General features: G+C 39.0%; 1 protein-coding gene across 1 annotated transcript in view; it reads right to left on the reverse strand.

The window, feature by feature from the left end:
- Positions 1–17956, reverse strand: part of ZBTB11 (zinc finger and BTB domain containing 11) — a 34594-nt gene that overhangs the window by 4849 nt on the left and 11789 nt on the right. Inside the window, exons 5-9 of the mRNA XM_065405008.1 lie at positions 13712–13891; positions 13069–13299; positions 12060–12204; positions 7851–7968; positions 2543–2701 (exon numbers count right to left, since the gene is read on the reverse strand). Coding sequence (XP_065261080.1) covers positions 2543–2701; positions 7851–7968; positions 12060–12204; positions 13069–13299; positions 13712–13891 — 833 coding nt within the window. The remainder of the gene's footprint in view (positions 1–2542; positions 2702–7850; positions 7969–12059; positions 12205–13068; positions 13300–13711; positions 13892–17956) is intronic.

The raw sequence follows: 17956 nt of genomic DNA on the forward strand, positions 1-17956 counted from the left end.
AGGGTGTTTCTATCAATGTAGTTAATACACCTCTCCAAGATGTGGTAGCTAGGTTGACAGTGGGGGTTAGGTCAACCTAACTACTGTGCTCAGGGAGCAAATTTTTTCGACAGCCCTGAGCAACACAACTTCGTTGATCTAATTTTTAAATGTAGACCAGGCCACAGACTCGAGGAGCTTGTTCTATTTAGCTTAACAAAGTGAAGGTTAAGGGGTGACTTGAACACAGTCTACAAGTTCTTAACATGGGAGTAAATATTTGATAACAAGCTCTTCAATCTAGGAGAGAAAGGTATAACAAGGTCCAGTGGTTGGAAGCTGAAGCTAGACAATTTCTCACTGGAAATAAGGCATACATTTTTAACAGTGAGGGTAATCAACAATCGGAACAATTTGCCAAAGGTTGTGGTGGATTTCTAAATCAAATGTGGATTTTTTCAAGAACATGTATTATTCTGGAGTAGTTCTATGGCCTGTGTTATGCAGGTCAGACTAGATGATCACAATGGTCTCTTCTGGCCTTAGAATCTAATCCCATCAGAAAAAGATGAAGTTAGTTTGACAGGATCTATTTTCCATAAATCCATTTTGATTGGCATTATACCACTCTCCTGTGATTTTTGATTATGAAATCATCTGACCTTTTCCCAAACACACAAGATATTTATTGAACACTGCCTTTTCTGCATTATTATTGAAAATTGTACTATTTCTGTCTAGCAATGGACCAATACCATTGTTAGGATTCCTTTTGTTCCTCACATATTTAAAAAACTCCTTATTGTCCTTAATTTTGCTGGTTATTGAATTTTCCTTGTGATTTTTTGCTTCTCTTATCAATTTTCTACAATTTCTAGCAATTAATATAAATAGGCTTTGCAGAATTTGACTTTTTTCCAGAATTTCAACAGATATTGATGTTTATTTTTAAGCATTATTTTAGATTTTTATCTATTTAAATGTTCACAGTTGCGGGAAATTATTGGAGGGTGGTCAGACAATTAAAGCTTTACAAACCATTAAAACACAAACTGTATATTTTGACCTGTCATGTTGACTGTAAATATCCTTAAACTCCAAATCACACCTGTTTATACTATTAATTCACTAGTCTGTCACAAGTCTAATTCAAAAGTCTAAATCACTGAATTTTGACTCTAGTAAGATCTCAAGCAGCATTTTTCTTACTTCGCCTATCTGTACATTTTGATTACCATCAATAGAAATATTTTTGTCAGTTTTTTGTGTGTACAGCGAAATTAACATTTACCAACATATACCGATAAAAATTTAATCATTCAACGAGAGAGAGAGACACAACACACAAAATCAACAGAAAAAAGGGGAAGTTGATCGCTTCTAATTTATATTTAGACTTGGAAGGATTACTTTTTTTAAAATCAGTAAATGTCTTAGAGGGGAAGTGAAACCAGATGTGTGTCACTACATTTAATCTTTCCAAGCCTCCCGCTCCCGCCCCCCGCATATATATTGATCACACAACTGAAATTTAATGGTTGCTTAGTGACACAAATGATCATGACTTGACTACATTTGTTGTATGCAAACAGAATAAAGTTAAGCCAGTAACACACACACACACACACACACACTGCTTTAAAAGTACCATTTTCACAAAGCTGATAAACAATAAGTCAAATCAGCTGGGGAAAGGAATTCTGCTAAAAAGAAACAATTCCGCAACTGAGCGAGAAAGCTAGCTTTCTTACACAAGAGAGAGTGAGAGAGCGCGATCTGCTTTCACTTCCCCTCTAAGCCACACTGTTTTTTTTAAGCCAACTAACCTCTCTCTGTGAATTCCGGGATTGTTGTTTTTGGGGCAAAAACACTCTCTCCTGGCTAATTTGACTCATAATTGTTTTCAGCTTTATGAAATTAGCTCTTTTAAAGCACCAAGTGTATGTTTGTGTGTGTGTGTATTACTGGCTTGCACTTCATTCTGTTTGCACACAACAAATGTAATCAAGTCATGATCACTTGTATCATGCAGCAACCACTAATTTTCAGTTGTGTGATCAATACCTTTATCTATCAAGATGAGGTCTAATATAGAATTCCCCCCCATGTTGGAAGCAACATTTGCTGAATTGGGAAATTGTCCTTTACCAGTTTTAGAAATTCCAAAGACTTTTTACTACTGGCAGCCTAGGAGCTCCAGCATGTCACTCAGATTGAAGTCCCCCAAGATCACGCAGCTTTCCCCCCCCTATATATTAAGGAGCCAGTTATCCTTTTCTCTAGTGTGATTTGGTGGTCTGTAGTAGACACCAACTAGCATCCCATCTTGTGCTTTATCTGTTAGGACACTGATCCATAAACATTCAAGATCCTCTTCTTCAATTGAGATCATCATATGTAGTTATTCTTTTATATCTGTTGCTGAAAGCTACATCCTTGTACCTATGGATAGCTCTTGGCAATGTCATTCGGGAACAGATCCTCATTGGTCTAATTAGAGCTGTGGGTCTGCAACACCTTAGTGTGCTCAGCTTACATTAGTTGTGAACTGACCCTCACTCACCTGTAAGGATCTGTGACAGAATGGGACTTCACATGGGAATACCAATCTTTCTTCCAACTGTAACACTTCCCACAGAACTCACACTGGAACGGCTTCACACCAAGATGCTTGTTCATGTGCTGCCGGAGATCCCGAGCTTCATAGAAACTTTTTTCACACCTGTAACAATAAAGGTTTCAGACTCCCACATAAGACAGGATCATAATGAGATGAAGATAACTATGGAGGGAGGATTGTTCAAAAATGAGGATCCTGGACCACGATGTCAATGGCACAAAAAAACTGTTGCCTAAAGCCTAGTATATATTGGTAATTTTAAAAGACTGGAATACTTCATGAAGTAGACAAGGTTTACAGTATCAACAATTATATTAGCTATGTAATCCTCTTCTACACTAAGGGAGATTAAAAGGAACAGCAGCTAATTTAAAGATCTGAAATTTATATTATGGGCTTCAGGCATATTTTCCCTTTATCGGTTATGGAAAGCTGATTTCCTTTAATTGCTCTGTTATAGGGGAAAAAAGTTTGTACAACTCCTATCCAGTACCCAAAAAAAGAGTTATGGAGAGTTAGGACATCACAAGTTACAGTACACAAAGTGTTGTTCTATAAGCTAGAAGAGCTATGCTTATGAAGGAACTGGCATCTCTTTTTCTGGAACCATGGAGGATTAACTCGGAAAGCAGACATTTAATTGCTTTACTGTTCAGATTGCTCAAGCACATTCAACACAACTGCTAGCTCTGCTTCTCAAAGACACTCCCCCCGCCAATCCCTCAACCCAAATTTCCCTAATCCCTCCCCACATCCATGCCCTCCCATAACAGCTCCATGGGAGGCCACAGTTCACCAGCTCCTCTTTAGCAAGCCACAGGAATATGCATGATCAAGAAGGTGCTTCTTCTACAGCGGATCAATAAACTCTGCTTCTCAGGCATCTTTGCCAGAAAGCCTCCTCCTCTCCCTGACATAATGCCCCATTATCCAAGTCACTTAACAACAGGGAATATATAGAAAAGAGAGAAGCTCTTAGGCAAAGTTGTCAGAGAAGACGATCTTCTAGGGAGAAGGTGCCTTCTTCATCTGGCAAACCTCCTAGGGTGTACCAGAGAGGATCCCCAGATGTGTAAAGGTTTGCCTGACTAAGACAAAAGCTCAGAAGAGAGGCTGGATGGAGATCTGAGGAACTGAGCCGAGCTACAGAGCCAGAGAAGAACAGAAGTTTGAGACAAAATGCTGACGACTGTCAGCTTTAGTTGGTCAAGATCAATTCTTTTATGACAAACATGAATTATACCATCCCCTCACACACACTTAGTAGAGGTCTTCATTGTGGAGGACGAAGCGTTATCCCAAGTCCTTCAGAATTGGTACATCTACATGTTTCTCAATCACCTAATCTAGATAGTGCAGTATAGTCATGGCTGAGAGAATGTAAACTGGTTTCAATTATTTCCCCTCCAAAAATACTTATTTTCTCCCCTCCAATATATTTAATTAGTCCATGTATAGTCCCCCTTTGGAAACCCAAAGGAAAAAAAAAATCAATTTCTGTCAATGTTACAAGCTATTAAAAAACCAATAAAATGCCATGGAGTTAAAGTGAGTTCTTGTCTACAGTTAGGAAAAACTTATATGCTTATTAATATACAATGATAGCACAACGTTAGACACTTTTCAAAAAGTGTTACAAATACATATTAATTCTCATTAAAACCATATCTGCAATGTAAGTAGTAAATAATTTTGCATGTGTATATAATAAAGGGAAGATTTTCAAAGGCATAAACTGCAATTAGGTGCCAATTGTCATTTGTGCTTTTGAAAATAAATTTGAAAGAATCTCCTCAAAACAAAATCTTTTTGTTTGGGGGAGATTTTCAATTGTTTGTTCTAACGCACCAGGAATTTAAATATACCTGTGAACCTAAATGTATTAAGGGAACGGTATTTTTCAAGTGATTGCATTTGACTATTTCCAAGTTAGGTCAATGCAACTCTCAGCTATGCAAGGGTAGCAAAGGAAGTTGTGGCTGCAAGGGCCGGGAGGCACCTGTCAGCTCTGAATTATCCCCTTCTGTGTATGTGCTGGGACCTCTGCAGGGATCTGGCCTCTTTCCTGCCCTTTCATGTGGGCAGGGATCTGGGGTGAAGGGAATGAAGGTAACAAATTTAAACACCAGCTGGGGGTGAATAGTGGTAGTGAAGAGCCCAGTTCAGTGTGCAGCTCGGGATACATAACCAAGGTAGCATATGGTCCTCCAGTAAACTGCTGCCTGTTATATGTGTACACAGCAACATAGGGCAGGATATAATATAGAGCAACTTCTTACATGTTTATGGCTTCTACAGTGCCAACTAATGGCTTAATGGGATGGAAACTGGGTGGACAAGGACACACACACACACACCCCAGTTTTCTTTCACATGCTTAAAGTTACTGTAGCTACCATGTAATAAAACGGTCAAGGATCTGGGTCACAGACCATGGATGAGATTTCTCTCATGAGCCTTGTTAGCAGCTAGAGACACAAGGTGTGCGAGGAAATATCTTTCATTGGACCTACTTCTGTTTGTGAGAGACATAAGCTTTTGGGGTTATACCGAGCTCTTCTTCACTGCAAACATTTCAAAGCAACAATTATCCCCACTCCACTATAACAAAATGTACAAGGGGGGAGGAGCACTGACAAATCCCACAGCAACTGTGAGACTTAATGGAAAGACCACTGGGCTGGGACTATTCCTAGCTCTGCCACTAGCCTCCTGGATGACCTTGGATAAATAACTTCACCCCTCTGAGACTCAGTTTCCTATCTGTAAAATGGGGCTACTGATATAAAAGTTATTTGAGATCAACTGATGAAAAGCACTATATACAAGCTAAGTCTTTTGACTATTATCTAGCCAAAGTAGCATATCAAATCTAGTGAGAACTAGAACAGTCTAATGAACACTAACTCCTACTAACAAACATTCGTCTGTTTAAAAACCTAGAAAATTAAATGGCAAAAAACTGTTAACGCAGAGTTATGGTTGCCCAGTGATAGCTCGTGTCCTGCCAGAATATTGAGCTCAGTAAAACTGAAATGTCTGAAACCCAGGAAATTCAGAGTTAAGGTAAACATCCATAACACACATACTCCCACCCTGCCTTTTCATTGTAATGGACAGGCACTACCTGCACTTGCTGTACGCTCAAACACTGAGCTTACTCCCCCCCCGAGAGAATACCACGCTTATAAAATGTAATAACCACTTCATACCCTTTTATAACCCCTTCACACTTGTACACAAGATATCTAAACATATACTTTTCCCTACACACCATTAAATCCACAGGCTACTCTCAGATCCCACCTCACTACTGACAATATCCATGGCATGAAGACCTCAGTGCCCTACTACTGACAGTCTACACAATTCTGTATTGAAATTATGCACATTGGAACCTCAAGATACACAGGCACCTCCTTCCTTTGACAACACACATGGAGAGTGGGTGTTGAGGGGACTCAGACCCATATCTACTCAGATTACAATCATAGCTCTAGAATGCTCCTCAAACTAATCCCAAGATCTCCTCACATCACAATCACAGATCTTGCAAGCCATTCCAACTTATTCCTCCACCATTCAATACACCTACACATAACACAGAGAATGAAGTTGGAATGCATACAGATCATTCCCAGTAGCTATTGCAAGTTCAAGGAGGAAGAGTTAAGGTTACATAGGTGTTTACCTTAACTCTTTTGGAAATTTCTGTTTTGCTGAACTCAACGTTCAAGAAAGACATAAGCTATCACCAGGCAGCCTTAAATTTGAGTTAATGAAATGTTTTTCCATTTAATCATTATAATTGTTGACTATATGCTAAGCACAGTGTACTCTGTACTGTATGAGGCTATTGCCATGTATACTATTATTCTACATTATGTAAAGTCATGTGCCAATTTAACTGAGATTAGTTACATAGTAAAATGAGACCAGAAGCAGGCAGAAGACCCTTCATTGCTGAAGAGCTTACCACTCTCCCAGCTCTACCCAATACAGTTTTAAAACTGCTTTTGAAACTGTTAGAGAAAAGTGTAACACACCCATGGGGGAAAAAAACAAAAAAACAAAAACAAAACCCCCAAACAACCTTATCTAAATCGAATCTGGGGTGGGGACAAGCATGATCAAGGTAATATTAATCAAGCCTTTCATCTCCAATATATAGAATCATAGGACTGGAAGGGACCTCGTGGCAGAACTAAGTATTATCTAGACCACCCCTGGCAAGCATTTGTCTAACCTGCTCTTAAAAATCTCCAATAATGGAGATTCCACAACCTACCTAGACAATTTATTTCAGTGCATAACCAATATGAGAGTTAGGAAGTTTTTCCTAATGTCCAACCTAAACTGCCCTTTCTGCAATTTTAGCTCATTGCTTCTTGTCTTATCCTCAGAGCTTAAAGAGAACATTTTTTTCTCTCTCTCCCTTGTAACTTTTATGTCAGCGGTCCCCAAACTGTGGGGGACACTCCACTAGGGGATCGCAGCAGGGCCCGGGCCAGCCCCAGCGCAGAGCAGGAAGGGAGCGCCATCCAGCCCCACTATGCCCCCAGCTCTGCTCCAACCCTGCCCCCAGCTTGGGCCCCAACCACGTGCTCCCGGCCCCTAGCTGCTGGCCATGGGCCCCCAGCTCCCAGAAATGGACATAATACTCCAGTAGAGGCATTATCGGTGCAGAGTAAAAAAAAATGAATGGAGATATCCTATCTCCTAGAACTGGAAGGGACCTTGAAAGGTCATCGAGTCCAGCCCCCTGCCTTCACTAGCAGGACCAAGTACTGATTTTGCCCCAGATCCCTAAGTGGCCCCCTCAAGGATTGAACTGACAACCCTGGATTTAGCAGGCCAATGCTTAAACCACTGAGCTATCCCTCCCCCCTTCTTCTCCTGCCTTACTTACAACACTCCTGTTGCAAAAAAAAAGCAAACATCATTCTGGGATGTAGTAACAGTGGTACACTGTTTACTCATATTTAGCTTGTGATCTATTATGACCCCAGACACCTTTCTGCAGTGTTCCTTCCTAGACAGTCATTTCCCATTTTGCATGTGTGCAAACTGATTATTCCTTCCTAAGAGGAGTACTTTGCATTTGTCCTTATATGAACTTCACAAGTGCATTTTTCACCCCAGTGTTTAACATATTTTATTCTAAATAATTCCATGTGACCAACTATAGCATGAGACACAAGTGAAACTGTCTTTAATAATCCCAGTGACTTAAAGGTCAATTTATACTCACTGAGTACACTGATATCCACGAATTTCAGGCTTTGGCTGGTGTTTCTTTATGTGCTTACTAAGTCCTGAGGCTCTATGAAAAGACTTCCCACAAATGGAGCAAAGATACTTGGATTCTCCTATAAACAGAACAACAACAACAAAAATACTTTACAAGGCCAGGTCTCCCATCTGAGCCCCAACTCCCTGCAGTGCGTTAAAGGGAGTATATAATTTTTACAGAATTCATCTGAAGTACTCAGAGCTTTATTACTACAGGAAGAGGGAAGTTTAATTATATACACTTGGAATCTAGTTGGAATTTTCAAGAATATTCTGTACATGCTGGTATAATCTTGGATAATATTGCTGTATATATTTGAAGAAGAATCTGAGTAGCAACTTTAAACTACTGTATCATAAGTTACTTAAAAAGTTCAGACAAAAATCTCATAGCCTTTAATTATAATTTGTTCTTATCTTAACTCTGAACAATCTTAAAAAACAAAAAAACAAAACAATTTACTGCTGAAGAAATAGATTGCAAACAGTCAGAGCACAGCATCTGCAGCAACTTTAGTAATTGTTCAGCATACATGAATGGGGGGTATGGGAAGAGAAATCAGACCTTGGATCTATGGGAGGCTACCTTAACTGGAAATTTCCAGATCCTATAAGGCTGTTCTTGAATACTGGACTGCCAAAAGGATATTTGTAAGAGGGTATGTAGAAACCCTTCTATTTTCTGGAACTTAAAACTGCATTGTAAAGGAAAACAATGTTTTGTACCCAATTCTTGATACGCCTCTACCCCAATATAACACTAATTCAGATATAACGCGGTAAAGCAGTGCTCCGGGGGGGCAGGGCTGTGCACTCCGGCGGATCAAAGCAAGTTCGATATAACACGGTTTCACCTATAATGCGGTAAGATTTTCTGGCTCCCGAGGACAGCGTTATATAGGGGTAGAGTGTACATCACACTCCAGGAAATAAAATACACAGGACTTCAATATATTAAGCTACCTTAAAATACCTAAAGTTCACACTAAACTATTATACTGTCATATCTCACATTCTCTTTTCACCCTCAAGCTTTCCTATCAGTTCCTTATATCTGAGAACTCATTAATTTCACAAGTTCTTATACAAGTCCTCTATTCCTCGGTTAAGGGGATGGCTATTGCAACGTGGCGGCTCCCTGTGAAGTGAGGCTGGAGAGAACATTTAAATTGGGGCAAAAGCCTCAGAACTCCAGTGGAATGAAGATGGCTTTTTTGAAAAGCCACGCAACTCCCAGATCATAAGCATAAAGTCACATGCAGACTGAAACAGTGTCGGAACATTGGGGAAACTAGTGTAAATCACAATGATTAAAGAGTGAAGTGCTAGAAAATAATTTACACTTCAATTAAGCCACTGAATCACATCAAATGAATGCATTTAAGAAAAACAGAACATCTTTCTACACAAATAGCAACCTAATTAGTGCAGCTACAAAGCATTTTTACAGTTACAACAAATCTAAATCTAGGATGCTTGAAATCCAAGAGGCAGGAGATTCAACTTAGTTTTCTCCCTCAAAAGGATAAATAGTAAGTGTAAAGCCTATTCCATCCTCTTCCCGGGCTTTCCAGAAACTTCCCCATTTCTGATATGCAAAAGCTACAGGTATAAATACAAAAAGTGGACTGACCATGTCTACCTATATTTAGATGGGTAGTTCAAGGCAAGGACCTGTTTTATTCTATGTCTGTAAAGAGGGCATCAAAAATAAAATAATAAATCTGTAGATTTATTTTGTCTTAGAGTCCAAACAGAAATTTAAAATGAATGTAAACGTCTTTCTTGAATGGGTGTCCAATGAACATAAAAACATTTTTACAAATTCCTTGGAGTGAAATCCCTGCAAGCTGCATGGACACTTTTCAAAGACACCATAAAAGAGGCCCAACTTAAATGTATACCCCAAATTAAAAAACACAGTAAAAGAACTAAAAAAGAGCCACCGTGGCTTGGCTTAACCATGTAAAAGAAGCAGTGAGAGATAAAAAGGCATCTTTTAAAAAGTGGAAGTCAAATCCTAGTGAGGTAAATAGAAAGGAGCATAAACACTTCCAAATTAAGTGTAAAATGTAATAAGAAAAGCCAAAAAGGAGTTTGAAGAACAGCTAGCCAAAAACTCCAAAGGTAATAACAAAATGTTTTTTAAGTACATCAGAAGCAGGAAGCCTGCTAAACAACCAGTGTGGCCCCTGGACGATCGAGATACAAAAGGAGCGCTTAAAGACAATAAAGTCATTGCGGAGAAACTAAATGAAGTCTTTGCTTCAGTCTTCCCGGCTGAGGATGTTAGGGAGATTCCCAAACATGAGCTGTCCTTTGTAGGTGACAAATCTGAGGAATTGTCACAGATTGAAGTGTAATTAGAAGAGGTTTTAGAATTAATTGATAAACTTAACAGTAACAAGTCACCGGGACCAGATGGCATTCACCCAAGAGTTCTGAAAGAATTCAAATGTGAAATTGCGGAACTATTAACTATGGTTTGTAACCTGTCCTTTAAATCAGCTTCTGTACCCAATGATTGGAAGATAGCTAATGTAACGCCAATATTTAAAAAGGGCTCAAAAGGTGATCCCGGCAATTACAGACCGGTAAGCCTAACGTCAGTACCGGGCAAATTAGTTGAAACAATAGTAAAGAATAAAATTGTCAGACACATAGAAGAACATAAATTGTTGGGCAAAAGTCAACCAGGTTTCTCTAAAGGGAAATCATGCCTTACTAATCTATCAGAGTTCTTTGAAGGGGTCAACAAACATGTGGACAAGGGGGATCCAGTGGACATAGTGTACTTAGATTTCCAGAAAGCCTTTGACAAGGTCCCTCACCAAAGGCTCTTACGTAAATTAAGCTGTCATGGGATAATAAGGAAGATCCTTTCATGGATTGAGAACTGGTTAAAAGACAGGGAACAAAGGGTAGGAATAAATGGTAAATTTTCAGAATGGAGAGGGGTAACTAGTGGTGTTCCCCAAGGGTCAGTCCTAGGACCAATCCTATTCAATTTATTCATACATGATCTGGAAAAAGGGGTAAACAGTGAAGTGGCAAAGTTTGCAGACGATACTAAATTGCTCAAGATAGTTAAGACCAAAGCAGACTGTGAAGAACTTCAAAAAGATCTCACAAAACTAAGTGATTGGGCAACAAAATGGCAAATGAAATTTAATGTGGATAAATGTAAAGTAATGCACATTGGAAAAAATAACCCCAACTATACATACAATATGATGGGGGCTACTTTGGCTACAACTAATCAGGAAAGAGATCTTGGAGTCATCATGGATAGTTCTCTGAAGACGTCCACGCAGTGTGCAGCGGCAGTCAAAAAAGCAAACAGGATGTTAGGAATCATTAAAAAAGGGGTAGAGAATAAGATGGAGAATATCTTATTGCCCTTATATAAATCCATAGTACACCGACATCTTGAATACTGCGTACAGATGTGGTCTCATCTCAAAAAAGATATACTGGCATTAGAAAAGGTTCAGAGAAGGGCAACTAAAATGATTAGGGGTTTGGAACGGGTCCCATATGAGGAGAGATTAAAGAGGCTAGGACTTTTCAGCTTGGAAAAGAGGAGACTAAGGGGGGATATGATAGAGGTATATAAAATCATGAGTGGTGTGGAGAAAGTGAATAAGGAAAAGTTATTTACTTGTTCCCATAATATAAGAACTAGGGGCCACCAAATGAAATTAATGGGCAGCAGGTTTAAAACAAATAAAAGGAAGTTCTTCTTCACACAGCATACAGTCAACCTGTGGAACTCCTTGCCTGAGGAGGTTGTGAAGGCTAGGACTATAACAGGGTTTAAAAGAGAACTAGATAAATTCATGGAGGTTAAGTCCATTAATGACTATTAGCCAGGATGGGTAAAGAATGGTGTCCCTAGCCTCTGTTTGTCAGAGGGTGGAGATGGATGGCAGGAGAGAGATCACTTGATCATTGCCTGTTGGGTTCACTCCCTCTGGGGCACCTGGCATTGGCCACTGTCGGCAGCCAGGATGCTGGGCTGGATGGACCCTTGGTCTGACCCAGTATAGCCGTTCTTATGACCCTATCTACAGAAGTCAACAGAATTAATGGATTAACTTTTATATTCCCCAAAGTATTTATCAACATACCGTGGTTCTCATTACTCCCACTCTTGCCCACCGTTTACCTGTGTGAATGCTCATATGTTCCTGAAGACTCCGTTTTGTGACAAAAGACTTTTCACACAAGTCACATTTGAATTGCTTCTGTGTCTCATGGAGAGCCAGGTGCATTTTTAATCCATGCTTGTAGGTAAATGCCTTTCCACAGACCTATGAAGAAAAAACTCAATTGGATAAAGTATATAAGATTAAATAAATCATACAATTTACAAGTCATTGAGACAAAGACAGTATTGCATCTCATCATAGATTTTTCAAAGCATAAATGTTACCTTCTCTTCAAATGTAATGTAAAAAAAAAGTACGCTACTTGGGAAACCTAGCTGATCACGCTTGTGGCTTCGTGTCGGCAGGAAAGCACTGTACAAACTGCAAAAAAATTTTCTGTCCTTAACATTCTGGTTATTTTGCCTTATTTCTTGTTGCAGAGGTAGCCATAGGCATATTTGGACAAAGGCCACTTTCCCAGATAAGTATGGAACATTGAGGTAGTTGTCATTCAAACCACCATCACACCATATGACATGTTTGTAACATGGCATGCTGTTCCATCAAAGCAGTCAGGCTGGGTTAGCGTATCAAAAGGAGAACAAAGGAAAACCCAAGACTAGTGCTAGTAAATCACTGGATGGGCACTCCTCCATTTGAATCAACACAGAACCAACTTCTGAGCCTGGGGTTGCAGGACATTATGCTGCTGGAGATGTCATCTTTGGATACATCATAAAAACAGAGATCCTGACCATTTGTAATGAAAAATCCCAAGACATCTTGGGAGAAGGGGCATTAACTCTAGTGTTCCAGCCAAATTCCAGTTTGGGAAATTATATTCCCTCTAATTCCCCTTCAATCTCAAAATATATTTAAATCAAAGTTCTTACATTAGTTATTTTTCACACAAGCACTGTGAAATGATTAAGATTAACCTAGGTTGTAAGGTGCAGGGTAGTTACTAGTCAATCAAGAAGTCATTACAAATTTCTAAGACATCAGGAAAGGATGTATTTTCTTTACCTTGCATGCATGTGGCTTTACACCTGTATGTTTGAGCATATGTATTCTGAGAGCGTAGAGCTTGGGTAGAGTTCTTCCACATATATCACATATAAACTCCCGCTTAGTTCTGCCTTTCACTACTGACGTCTCTTCTATACTAGCAGTTGCAGTGCTCACTTCATTTTTTCGGGTATGTCGAACAAGGTGGGCACGTAGAGAGGCACCATACTGGAACTCTTTTTTACATAGCTAGGAAAGAAAATACATGGAGCTATAATGTACATTATTTTCTTAAATTATTTCAAAACTGTTGAATTATCTTGTTTTAAGAAACCTTTGCATAAAAGCTTCACATTTATAAATAAACATGAAATCACAGTAATATGATTAACTACTCTATAAATGGGGCTATTAAAACTATAAATATGCATTACATCTCAACTTTCAGGTAAGGTTCTTAATTTATTAGTTGTAAATATTAAAATAGTGGCAGAGGCAACTACTGGCAGAAACAGCTTTGCATTGGATCAGTTCCCAATAACATTCACTTCCAGACTTTTCTAAATCCATAAGACAAAAATAAATGTTAAGGTTGCTGTTAGCACATAGAGCAATTACCAACTCAGAGGAATTTTTGAAAAATTTAAAAAGACAGACATACCGGGCATTTGTAATCTTTAGTTCTTTCATGTTTCAGTGTATGCATTATAAGCGAATAACGCCTCTGAAAAACCATCCCACATTCAGTGCATTTGATCTGAGCTTCCACCTCATTGTTTTCTGTGGTCTCTCTTTTGGGCTGCTTCATCTTCTTCCCTCTTTGCACTAACTTCATGGCAACCTAATTGGAAAACAATGATGGTTTCTAATAAAAAGTACTATGTTCTGTCTTATGCTTGCTTTTAAGCATCAACCTTCATTACTATATTACTTTTAATATTACTATATAAGAGCTAGATATTATTACATTGTCAGTAATTACTTTAGTGTTAACAAATTGCACTAAGTTTCTAGTAACCGTTTAAAAGAAAATTGAACCCACAATGACACTGCAGATCATATGTTAAGAACAATGTTTTACCATAAACTGGATGCCACCTTAGTAGCATCTAGATTGAAGGATCAATATCTGAGTTTTTAGTGCATATGCCTGCTTTGAAGCAGTGATTATTACAAATTGCAGATCTTTTGTTTTAGGAAAACTAAGTGACAGAGAACACAGCTTCCTCCACTTCTTCAAGTGACCACCGTCTCCTCTGTTTCAGACTGAGTCAGCTAAATTATGTTCTTCACTCATGTTCCCTTCTCAGAGTTTTTTGTTTCCTTTTCTAAAAATACAGCCAGCTAAACCAGATGGGCTAGTTTATTTTTACCATTCACTTAAAGAAAAGCTCTCAGTTTGAGAGATAGTAAGATATACAGGACAGCCCCTGAAATTATTCTTACTCTCACCCTCCCAGTAGTAGTAAAGTATCAAGTCTAGGTAAGTATAACAAGTAAACTAGCTGAGAGACTGTCTCAGGACAGACTGTGCTCCAGTTTCTTTTCCTGAACTCTTTGCTGTCTGTGCAAATCCACATCCCTACCTAAATATGGGGCACATTCCAGGGTTGAGAGCATCTATCCTCCCAGTTCAATTTCAGCCTGAAGCAGATTAGCACAGTTATCTCAATGGTGCAAACCCCTTCATGTCCATGTCTATACTTTAGGAGTCAGCCCAGTGCAGCTACACTATAGCTACCAATTGCTAAACAGGGACTATTACATTCTGTAGACAAGTCTCAGGAATGAAACTCCTGCATAGGCTGTGTCTTACGAGAAAGTGTGATTCAAGTCTATGTATTGTCTCCGGCTTTTGAGAAGAAGAGCAGTGTGACAAAGGTAGAACCTCTACAAGTTTTTCAGCTGGTTAGTTTTTGGGTGAGGACAGATTGCTTGATTCACAAATAGTTATATGAAATATATGTTTAATACTTATTAAGAATGCCTAGTATAATAGAACAGGCACTTTAAAAAAATCAAATGCATAAACTGCTGGACCATAGTGGATGCATGGACTGTCAGAGGGTCAGAATGAATTAAAAATATGGCAAGGCAATATGCTGATAATCTCCGGACAGCAAGAGACATGTGGAATGGAAGAAGTTGAGTCTATGCCTGCTATGTGATGGTTCACAAGTCAGTAGGTCAGGTGTACGAAGACAGTCTGTAGTCCATGACAAATGTATTTTGAGTAGTGAGGATAGAGCAAACTGGAGCGAGGTGGGTGGAGAAACTAGTACTGTCAATTAATCACCATTAACTCATGTGATTAACAAAAAAATTAATTGCAATTAATCGCAGTTTTAATTGCATTGTTAGATAATAGAACATCAATTAAAATTTATTAAATATTTTGGAGTTTTTCTACATTTTCAAATACATTGATTTCAATTACAACACAGAATAAAAAGTGTACAGTGCTCACTTTATATTATTTTTATTACAAATATTTGCACTGCAAAAATGAAATAGTATTTTTCAATTCACTGCACTTCAGTACCTGTATGAGATCTCTTTATCGTGAAAGTGGAACTTACAAATGTAGATTTTTTTTGTTACATAACTCAGAAACAATGTAAAACTTTAGAACCTACAAGTCCACTCAGTCCTACCTCTTGTTCAGCCAATTGCTAAGACAAACAAGTTTATTTATATTTACAGGAGATAATGCTGCCCATTTCTTATTTACAATGTCACCTGAAAGTGAGAACAGGTGTTTGCATTGCACTCTTGTAGCCGGCGTTGCAAGGTATTTACGTGCCGGGTATGCTAAACATTCGTATGTCCCTTCTGCTTTGGCCAACATTCCAGAGGATACTTCCATGCTGATGACACTCGTTAAAAAAATAATGCGTTAATTAAATTTGGGTCCTGAACTCCTGAATTGTGTCTCCTATTCTATTTTACCTTCATTCTGCCATTTATTTCATGTTATAGCAGTCTTGGATGATGACCCAGCACATGTTGTTCATTTTAAGAACACTTTAGTTGCAGATTTGCCAAAATGCAGATTTCCTTTCCTGTCAGTAAATATCTGTGAAACCCACTAGCAAAGTATGGCTGCTGCACAAGGATAACCACCTCCTACTGCTACCACCACAGTTATTCTACTAGCTCAAGTGGCAGAGGACTGGGCTGTGGATCTTAAGGTTTCAATCCTATTGATGACTCATGTGGGGGTAGACTATGGTTCCATCTGATGGAATTTTTTTTGTTTGCTCTTCTTAAACACTTAGGCACTCATGTACAAAAAAGTCTATATTAAAAGTATGTTTAAAAAGATGCAAATTAAAACACTCAAGTTAGGAAATACCAGAATTAAGGTTGCACATACCATCTTAAGTTGGCCCCTTGTGCATATGCATTTTTGATAGTATTTAATTAATTACATGATCACATACTATTTTTTTCACAAGACCTCTGTCTCATTCAGTGCACAGGACTGCTCAGAAAGAGAATCAGAACTGTGTAGTGAACGAAACTGTTGTCTGTATGACTCCCCATTTGTTGCAGAAGTTGCAGGACCGGCTCCAGGGTTTCTGCCGTCCCAAGCAGCGGGGGAAAAAAAAAAAAAAAAGAGCCGTGATCGCAATTGTGATCGGCGGCACTCTGGCAGCAGCTCCACCGCGCCGCTTTCTTCTTCAGCGGGAATTCGGCGGCAGGTGCTTCCCTCCGAGAGGGACCCGCCGCCAAATTGCCGCTCAAGAGCCCGACGTGCTGCCCCTTCCCCTTGGCCGCCCCACGCACCTGCTTGCTGGGCTGGTGCCTGGAGCCGGCCCTGAGAAGTTGGAAGGGTTGAATAGTGAACGTGGCATGGGACTGAAGGAAGAGAGAGGATGGTCTTATGATTAAGGCAACTGAATGTTGCCCAGGAAAACTGGAATCTATCCCTGCTTCTACTACAGTTTTTATGTGATGCTAGGTAAGTCACTTAAATCAAATGTGTCAGGTTTTCACTGTCTCATTTTCTGGGTGCTTAACACAAATGGGGCCAGATTTGCAAAAGAGCTTAGCACTCACAATTGCAACTGAAGTAAGTGGAAACTACACTTGAAAACTGAAAAGTTTGAAGAAAAAAAAAAAAAAAAAAAATCAGTCCCCAAGTGTCTCAAGGCATTCAAAATTAGGGGACACTTTTGATTGTGTAGGCTTTATCCTCTGTGCCTTAGTTTCTCAACTGTTATATGGGAATAATACCACCACTTCACAGAGATGTGAAGATAAATTCATTAGTGTTTGTGAAACACTTAGATACTAAAGTGAGAGCTTCTATAAAGGAGCCCCAAGAAGAATTATTAATTCTGTATCCAATGCAGATGGTGTGTAGTAAATAAGATATTGGGATGCAAATTTTATTAAAAGAAATATTGAATTCAGTGAAAGCTGTCCATCCTGTGCTCTTAAAGAGAGGCAGTGGGTCCTGTCTGGGGAAAAAATGCATGTGACTGTGTAATTAAAGTCTATCAAAATACATACACACAAAGGGGCTGAATTTAGGTTGCCCAAACAACCTTAACTTTGTCATTTCCGAATATGAGTGCTCAACTTTGCAACCTTAGATGTTCTTCACTCAAATCCTCATGTAATCTATAAGTAGAATTGTCTCAATCTGCAATCTTAATAGTGAGGTTGGCAATGCTCTGATTTAGGGCCACATTTAAGGAACTATATACAGTGATGTAACTAACAGTCTCAGACTTCGTAAAATATACTTCATTTTCAAGCTTCCAAAATTTGGAGACTTGTTGGTAAAATGGTCAGATATATTTAAATAGCTGGGTTTCCCCACCCATACATACACACCCCATCTAAAAATAATCTCAGTTTTGAAACTTTTAGGGGAGCACATACATCTTCAACTATA

Source organism: Emys orbicularis, chromosome 1 (genome assembly GCF_028017835.1).
Source record: "Emys orbicularis isolate rEmyOrb1 chromosome 1, rEmyOrb1.hap1, whole genome shotgun sequence".
Lineage (NCBI taxonomy): Eukaryota > Metazoa > Chordata > Testudines > Emydidae > Emys > Emys orbicularis.